The sequence below is a fragment of the Bufo bufo genome, chromosome 4 (genome assembly GCF_905171765.1).
Source record: "Bufo bufo chromosome 4, aBufBuf1.1, whole genome shotgun sequence".
Taxonomy (NCBI): Eukaryota; Metazoa; Chordata; class Amphibia; order Anura; family Bufonidae; genus Bufo; species Bufo bufo.
In genome coordinates, this window is record NC_053392.1 from 56,312,644 (window position 1) to 56,322,373 (window position 9,730).

Consider the following 9,730-nt stretch of genomic DNA (forward strand, 5'->3'; position numbering starts at 1 on the left):
TTGCCCACCTAGGCTGCAAAAAAGTGTCACACATCTGGTATCTCTGTATTCAGGAGAAGTTGAGGAATGTGTTTTGGGGTGTCATTTTACATATACCCATGCTGGGTGAGATAAATATCTTGGTCAAATGCCAACTTTGTATAAAAAAATGGGAAAAGTTGTCTTTTGCCAAGATATTTCTCTCACCCAGCATGGGTATATGTAAAATGACACCCCAAAACACATTCCCCAACTTCTCTTGAGTACGGAGATACCAGATGTGTGACACTTTTTTGCAGCCTAGGTGGGCAAAGGGGCCCATATTCCAAAGAGCACCTTTCGGATTTCACAGGTCATTTTTTACAGAATTTGATTTCAAACTCCTTACCACACATTTGGGCCCCTAGAATGCCAGGGCAGTATAACTACCCCACAAGTGACCCCATTTTGGAAAGAAGACACCCCAAGGTATTCCGTGAGGGGCATAGTGAGTTCATGGAAGTTTTTATTTTTTGTCACAAGTTAGTGGAAAATGATGATTTTTTTTTTTTTTTTTTTTTTTCATACAAAGTCTTATATTCCACTAACTTGTGACAAAAAATAAAAACTTCCATGAACTCACTATGCCCATCAGCGAATACCTTGGTGTCTCTTCTTTCCAAAATGGGGTCACTTGTGGGGTAGTTATACTGCCCTGGCATTCTAGGGGCCCAAATGTGTGGTAAGGAGTTTGAAATCAAATTCTGTAAAAAATTACCTGTGAAATCCGAAAGGTGCTCTTTGGAATATGGGCCCCTTTGCCCACCTAGGCTGCAAAAAAGTGTCACACATCTGGTATCTCTGTATTCAGGAGAAGTTGAGGAATGTGTTTTGGGGTGTCTTTTTACATATACCCATGCCGGGTGAGATAAATATCTTGGTCAAATGCCAACTTTGTATAAAAAAATGGGAAAAGTTGTCTTTTGCCAAGATATTTCTCTCACCCAGCATGGGTATATGTAAAATGACACCCCAAAACACATTCCCCAACTTCTCCTGAGTACGGAGATACCAGATGCGTGACACTTTTTTGCAGCCTAGGTGGGCAAAGGGGCCCATATTCCAAAGAGCACCTTTCGGATTTCACTGGTCATTTTTTACAGAATTTGATTTCAAACTCCTTAAAAACACATTTGGCACATTTGGCACAAGTTAGCGGAAATTGATATTTTTAATTTTTTTCTCACAAAGTCTCCCGTTCCGCTAACTTGGGACAAAAATTTCAATCTTTCATGGACTCACCATGCCCCTCACGGAATACCTGGGGGTGTCTTCTTTCCGAAATGGGGTCACATGTGGGGTATTTATACTGCCCTGGCATTCTAGGGGCCCTAAAGCGTGAGAAGAAGTCTGGAATATAAATGTCTAAAAAATTTTACGCATTTGGATTCCGTGAGGGGTATGGTGAGTTCATGTGAGATTTTATTTTTTGACACAAGTTAGTGGAATATGAGACTTTGTAAGAAAAAAAATAATAATTCCGCTAACTTGGGCCAAAAAAATGTCTGAATAGAGCCTTACAAGGGGGGGGGGGATCAATGACAGGGGGGTGATCAATGACAGGGGGGTGATCAATGACAGGGGGGGTGATCAATGACAGGGGGGGTGATCAATGACAGGGGTGTAATCAATGACAGGGGGGTGATCAGGGAGTCTATATGGGGTGATAACCACAGTCATTGATCACGCCCCTGTAAGGCTTCATTCAGACGTCCGTATGCGTTTTGCGGATCCGATCCATCTATCAGTGGATCCGTAAAAATCATGCGGACGTCTGAATGGAGCTTTACAGGGGGTTGATCAATGACAGGGGGGTAATCAATGACAGGGGGGTGATCAGGGAGTCTATATGGGGTGATCAGGGGTGATCAGGGGCTAATAAAGGGTTAATAATTGACGGGGGGGGGGGGTGTAGTGTAGTGTAGTGGTGCTTAGTGCTACTTTACTGAGCTACCTGTGTCCTCTGGTGGTCGATCCAAACAAAGGGGACCACCAGAGGACCAGGTAGCAGGTATATTAGACGCTGTTATCAAAACAGCGTCTAATTTACCTGTTAGGGGTTAAAAAAAAAACACATCTCCAGCCTGCCAGCGAACGATCGCCGCTGGCAGGCTGGAGATCAACTCTCTTACCTTCCGTTCCTGTGAGCGCGCGCGCCTGTGTGCGCGCGTTCACAGGAAATCTCGCGTCTCGCGAGATGACGCATATATGCGTGACTGTGCGCAGGGCTGCCACCTCCGGAACGCGATCCTGCGTTAGGCGGTCCGGAGGTGGTTAAACAGGCTCAGAATGATGTCAAAACGTAAAATAACTCATAATCAACTTAACAATCCCCCAATGCTCCTGGTTGCTTTAAAGTAGAAAAGATGAAACGGAGCGACACCACTGAGTGCCTCTCTGTTTAAAACGCTGGCTCTCCGTGTATCCTATCAATACAGCAATGTGGATCTCAGTCCATTTATACGAACAACGTGGAATCCAGATAAGTAGATAAAAGAAAGTAGACAGCACTCACCGCTGCGGGGTTCATTTCTTTATTCGTGCTAACTGCACTTCCCTGGCCCGAGGAAGCGCAGTTAGCGCGAAACGGCCATCGCCATTCAGCATTCTGTGTAGGAACAGTCCGCCCCAGCTCTGATGCATACATTCAACTTGTATTCAGCATATGTCAAGGAATGAACCCCGCAGCAGTGAGTGCCGTCTACTTTCTTTTATCTACTTATCTGGATTCCCCAATGCTCCTGTTCTGGAGCTTTTTGGGCTCTGCTTCCTGTCCCTCTCAACACATGAAATCACTGATTTGCCAATCACTGGCTTGTATAGCAGCCCGCCTTAGCCAGTGATTAACTGAGCATTAATTTCCTGTTTATCAAGAGGGACAAGGAAGCAGAAGCTGGAGAGAAAGGGGAATATCATTCTGAGCTTTTTTTAAAAATGTAATCAGACAACAAAGTATGCCACAAAAAGGTACTTGGTAATTATAGGTGACAATTTTCTCCATCAGACAGCTATGGTTTATCATTATAATTAATTAACTATAACAATGACCCCAGTACAACAAGATTGATGGCCAGTTAGTTTAACAAAGCATTTTTGGCTCTGAACGATTACAAACTTATTGGAGCAATTATTGTTTTTGTATTATGTTCTGAAGCACATCCCTGGCTCTGAAGAATTTGCCGAGTTTATTTTCATTTTTAAATGTAGAGGTTGATAAAAATGTTCAGAATGGATTGGGCTACTCATAATGTTGTAACACTAGTCCCACCCTCTGCCCGAGTTGGAAGTATCCAATTTTTTTCCTTGAAAGAATACCAATTTTTTTTTGAGTATCTAATATTTAATTGTTTTAGGTAAAAGAAGTTGTGCTGGAGAGAGCTTGGCCAAAATGGAGCTGTTCCTGTTCTTCACAAGACTACTGCAGAACTTCATGTTTCAGTCTCCTCCTGGGGCTGCACTAGACCTGAACCCTGCGATAGGATTTATAGCTGGACCACTGCCCCATAAGATATGTGCTATACCCCGTGTATAACCTTTGAGTATCACTTACATTGAAAATTTGAACAACTTAGAAACATAGGCTTCTAAATGGGAACTACCATAAATAAGATGCTACCATTTACCTACTTGTATCCTGAATTTATATGTACGTCTACTAGCCACCAATTGTCCTTGTTGTGTATGCATTGATAACCTCTTGGGATAACCTACGTATGTGGTCCCCATAAGAATGGGAACATAATTGTATACTTTGTGGTTAGTTTGGTGGCACAATCATTTTCAAGAAGTATTTAAAGTACACTATACTTGCATGAATCTAAAATATGTATAGAGGTCTGTTATGAAGAGATAATACTTTTGAAGCTAATGTCCTCCAAGTCAACTCAAGTCAATTTCTTCCAAGCCAACATCCTGCAAACCAGTGTGTCTTGAGAGGAACCTTGCAAGGTCAATATAATGGTGATTATATTACAAAGAAATCTATTCAAACTCTACAAGATTTCCTCCTAATTTTAACTACCACACCATTAATCTTCATGTGCATTTGGATGCCCCACGTGAGCAGGCAATTATCGGGACGGGACCATTCTTCTTGATAACTGCCTGCTGGTCAATGTATGTAGGTGAAGAGCTGCATTTACATGCAAGCCATCGCTTGTCTTCATACAGATTCATATTCTTGAGCAGCAGATCGCTGTTCACACAGCACAATATGCTGCCCAGAAGTGATTATTATTTGAGCATGTATTTTAAAAGAATTAAATATATAAGAATCGAAAAATGAAAAAATAGCATCATCGGTATTGCTGCATCTGAGAATGTGCAAACTGCAAAAATATTAAAGCGGTTGGCCACTGGCTACTGTTGATCAATGTGTACATACTGTAAGATGACTATATGGCCACTTTCTTATATAGCCTTTGCTGGGATTGCTATATTTAATAAGGTATGCCTCATTGTTAGGTAGATCTTCTGTGTTGTCAACTTAGAGCTACTATGCATAAGATGGCTGCTGATGGAGGGCGATGTGACCAGAGACATTACTCAGTCTTCTCCATTCAAACACTATGCCTGCACTAAATTTCCAACAGTGAAGTGCAGATGGCAGGTGCAGTGTATTTGAATGGAGGCAACATCAGATGAATGTGATTTGTCTGGTCATATGACCCTCCACAGGCAGCCATTTTGTAGAGAATGCCTCCATGTGGACGACACAAAAAAAACTTGGCAAACAAGGGGGCCATATAGAAAATGGCATATTATTTTAAAAAATACTATATTAGTAAGTGTCATATAATCATCCTACAAACACATTGCTCAACAATAACCAGAACATGGCCAAACCCTATAAATTATTTATCTTATGGTGAATGAAGAGAAAAGTACAAATGGCAGAATTGTCTAAATTTGCTGAATCCTGAAAGAGTTAAAGTGAATCTATCACATCAAACATGTCCTATCTGCAGCAACAGGTCAATGAGCAGGAGGAGCTGAGCAGTTTAATATATAGTTTTGTGGGAGAAGATTCTGTTTAATTTGTAAAATAGTCATTTACCGTAAATCCCTGATATTGGGTCCATTGGGCGGTCCTTGTCATTGATTGACAGCTATCTCTGTGTGCACTGATACAAGAAAGAATGTCAATCTCTGGGTAGGACCAGCCACTAGATTTCTAATGATTTATTTTCATGATCTCTAATTTTTAATCAAATGGTTTCCAAATATGCTCTTGTGCAAAGACTGGAACATTGATGAAATTGGGAAGCACCAAAAAAAAAGAAAAATGTATATTGATTGACCCCACTGTTACTAGAGTAGGAAATTGTTTTATATGATAGCAACTGCTGGGGTTAAAACTATTCTTCATACCTGGATAGATCCCTCACCCTCACCCTTTGATTTGTTAATGCCCCCCTTCATTACTGTCCTCCCCTTCCCTTATCATTGTCCTTTACAGAAAAAGCCAACAAGGGTCAATAGGTTGATGTTTCTTTTAGGCTGTTATTGTGCCTTGAGGTGCTGGAGTCGTATTGCTTCTAATGTGACTATATGCGTAAACCGTATGATGCCTTTTGTCTTTAATATGTACAGTATTACGGAAGTATAATTGAAGCACTCATTCTTACATGATGACCAGGGAGCGGTGAATACAGAACTCCTTGTGCTGGCAATACTCTCCCTTGTCTACTTCTGCTGGTACTGAATGCTCTCCTGTGACCTGTACACAGTGTGAGGACATAGGTGCTCTCTGTGACCTCATGCTGTGCAACGTCAGGTCACAGCACAGCGTGGCAAGAAGAGCTCTTGATCTCCTTAGTGGTGGCAGCGCAGGTCTGATTCACACTGGGGATCTGAACTAACGTTGAATTAACATTGGAGGTCTGAGCTGAGGATTAATTAACATTGGGGATCTGCTTGGGGCTCTTAGCTGAGGCTTGATTAACATTGAGGGCTGTTCTGCCCAGCTGAGTTAGAGAATCATTACAGATCACGTCTACCTCAGTCTAGGTATTTATGAAGTATTTAGTGTGGTTATAGCACCATCTAGCGGTGTTAAGTTGTATTACACGTTGTTTTTACTGTTACAAAGACTACTGGATTGTGGGTGGCGCATTGCATTGTGGAAGTGCAAAGCATCCATGGGAAGAGAAGTCTCCAGTCTCCAGGACACATCAGCAGAGCTGTCCTATGCATGTCTCCTTTTCAAACTCCACCATCCTTGTAAAATCATATCTGGTGAGAGAGATACCTTCATTTCAGGGATATTGTGTGTTGCAGAGCTGTTCAGCTAGTTGTAATTGTTACTCAGGGAGTTGTTATTACTGTTATCTAGACATGTAATCCTATGTACAGGCAGCCATTTTACCATGTGCTTTCACTGTCAATGCAAATGTTATAGTACATGCTATCCATGCTTAATACTTACACATGTTATTTGTATTCTTGTACTTTTACCAAACAATCCTGTTTTACCAATCAATCACACTTGTACAATCTCTCACTCACGCGCATCGCGCAGAGAGTACGACCTGCTGACCAATAAACAAGTTAGACTACAAAGAACAGTCCTCTTATTTGGAAGGCAGGAATGGTTTATGCTGAATGTCAGACTGCACACTGTGTGAACGTGTATGAAGACAGAACAAAGGTCTTATCTGATGAAAATTATTATTTTTATTGTTTTCCTTCTCTAAAATCTAGGAGCATCTTATAGGGCAAAAAATATAGTACATCATGACTTGTTTGTACTGTAAATCCTTTATTATCTACCCTGAATAAAACATTTAAACACAAATGACATGATTTATATACACATACACAATGCAACTGAAAAATCTAAAAGAGATAACACATAGGGAAAAATATAGTACAATCCATCACATGGCAGTTCAATAAACAAGTCTTGGACCGATCAAAAAATAAACAAAACAAAATACCAAAACTCCCATGGCCTAGACCAGTGGTGGCAAACCTATGGCACAAGTGCCAGAGGCGGCACTCAGAGCCCTCTTTTTGGGCACCCGCGCCCTTTAAAAAGTCTATGGTGTACCAATATGCTTTGGACTTTTCCTGCCACTCATCAGCGCAGGGTGCACTATGAACAGCACAAGCAGCTCATTGAATACAGACAGGTTATTATAGATAAATGATAAAGTACATGGAAGATATACTAAATTGGTATTCAGGTTAAATTGCCGTCTTGGCATTTTACGGTAAATAAGTTGGTTGTAAGGTTGCAGTTTGGGCACTCGGTCTCTAAAAGGTTCCCCATCACTGGCCTAGACCGAGTACCTAAGAACATCCCATCACCCCCACAAAGTTGTCTGTGCAGGGAATAAAGATTATGTACAAAAAGTATGTAGCTTGTATGTACAGTATAAAATTACCTAATAATATACAATATGCAGAAATATCTAATCTTATAGAATGACTGTTACAAAATTCAACTACAAATTAAATAAAGTATAATGAATCAACCCATTGGGGACAATTTTCATTTTCATTCTTTCCTCTCTCTCTTCTAAGAGCCATGTCTTTGTTGTATTTTGTAATAGTACCATTTAATTTACCATACATTTGTAATGAAAAACAAGAAGAAAAATATTTGTAGGGTGAAATAAAAATGTATTTGGCATGACAATCTTGCAGATGAAAGATGAGCTAACCAGTTTGTACCCGAGTTCATTTCGAACTTTTCAAAATTACGGCGGGCAGAAGAACTTGAAAATTTAAAATGTTTATTTTGGATGAATCCAGTAAAATGGGGTATAGCGCCACTTTACTGCACATATTGGCAGAAAATAGCACTAGAAGGGAAGAAGAAGGGTGCCAAAATGACCCAGAGAGGAAGTTGGGGGGGGGGGGAGCTTGCCTTCATTGGATCCCAGGCCAATACACAGCCTGGTTGAGCCAATCAGTGATTAAGCAGGCAGGGAGGTGCCCTAGTAAAATGAGCAGAACTTCATTCTGTGCTGGACTGTGAATGAGGATGGATGGGTCTTACAATGTCTGCCAGAAAAACGATCTTAGGGAGTCAGAGACAGTCTAAAGTCACAATCAAGCTTGTATTCTACTGCCAGGGACAGTCAAGGGAAAGGCTGGATTTAGAAAGAAGAAGAAGAATTGTGCGTGTAGAATATGGACAGGCAAGTGAGCTGTCAGCCAGAGAGTGAGAAGTGAGGAACTGAGGCTGGGTCCACCTCCTAGCACAAAGTCAGATGCTGTAAACCTCAAAAGCAGCTAGCTACAGGACATTATTTCCCATTTTAACAGAAATCCTTTTTCTTACTGTTTAATACCAGTAAACACTGTGTATGCAGCTTGCCGCAGTTTACGGCGAGCAGATGCCTGCCGCCAGCGAGTCTGAAAGAGAAGCCCCTCTCCACCCTGCACAGAGTCACCTCCCTCCCTCCACCACAAGGATTAGAAGCTGAAGAAGCAGTGGCAGCAGCAGCAGTTATTTCAGTCTCCTTAACATGAAGGAGCTGTTTTTCACATGCCACACCAGGCCGAGGCAAGTCAGCAAGCTGACTGTTCCTGCCTCAATGCCTAAGTTAGGCCAATCTAGACTCTGGCCAGTCTCTAACACATACCCTCTTCCCTAACCCAATAGATTTCTGGGCGGGTAGACTGAAACAGTGGTGCAGAGAGGGTTTTAAGCGCCGCGGGACCAAGTGGTCCACTGCCAGTGTCCAAAACATCAGTTTTGTCAAAATGAACAAAACATGGATTCAGGAGGATTTTCACACTCTTTCAGATCAGGCTGATGAATAGATCTGGCCTTGTTGACAGTGCCCCATCTTGCCACTGTTGCTTCCTGCCTGCCATCCTGCCTACTTCCTGCCAACCATCATGTTTTGTATGACTGCAGCTGCCTCCATCATGCTGCTGCCTGCCTGGCAACATGTACCATATGACTGCTGCCTCCACCTCAGATGCTGCTGCTTCTCTCTGCTAATACCCTACTGCCACTGCTATTAACGCAAAGCATCTGCCACTACCACCACTACAACCACTGTTACTACCACCACTACAACCACTGTTACTACCACCACTACTACTACCCTTAGACAGCAGACCTACTGCCTTGTATGTTCCACGGTATGCTGCTTCTGCTGCCATTGCTTTTGCGCCCGCATGCCTCTTATTACATCCACACTGTATTGCTGCTGCTCCCAATTAAAAGGGATCATTTTTATAGCTCGTAACTAGAGATGAGCGAATCGAATCACACGAAGTGGAATTTGATCCGAATTTCAGGATAAATTCGATTCACCTAAAAGCCGAATTTTCTCGTGCTTCATGTCAGCGAATTGATTTAACCTGAAATAATATAAAAAACAAAAAATGTCAAACTTACCTCCTCCATTTGCTCGCTACGAGCTGCCAGCCTCCATATTGCTTGAAGATCTCAGCCGAAATCCCGTGCGGTGCGCGATTACATCAACACGCCGACTAACGTGATGACGTAATACGTCACCACTAGAGTTGAGTGGACACCTGGATGTTCGGGTTCGGCCGAAGTTCAAAAAAAGTTCGAGTTCGGGACCCAAACTTGACCCCGAACCCCATTGAAGTCAATGGGGACCCGAACTTTTGAGCACTAAAATGGCTGTAAAAATTTAATGGAAAGGGCTAGAGGGATTCAAATGGCATCAAAATGTGGTTAAGAGCATGACAAGTGCTCTGCAAACAAATGTGGATAGGGAAA

General features: G+C 42.0%; 1 protein-coding gene across 1 annotated transcript in view; it reads left to right on the forward strand.

Annotated features, from left to right (window-relative positions):
* The window catches only part of LOC120997262 (cytochrome P450 2K6-like), a 94,462-nt gene extending 90,692 nt beyond the window's left edge, over positions 1–3,770 (forward strand). The window contains exon 10 of the mRNA XM_040427278.1: positions 3,372–3,770. Within this exon, the coding sequence (XP_040283212.1) occupies positions 3,372–3,550 (179 nt within the window). The 3' untranslated portion in view covers positions 3,551–3,770. The remainder of the gene's footprint in view (positions 1–3,371) is intronic.
* The last annotated feature ends 5,960 nt before the right edge of the window (positions 3,771–9,730 follow it).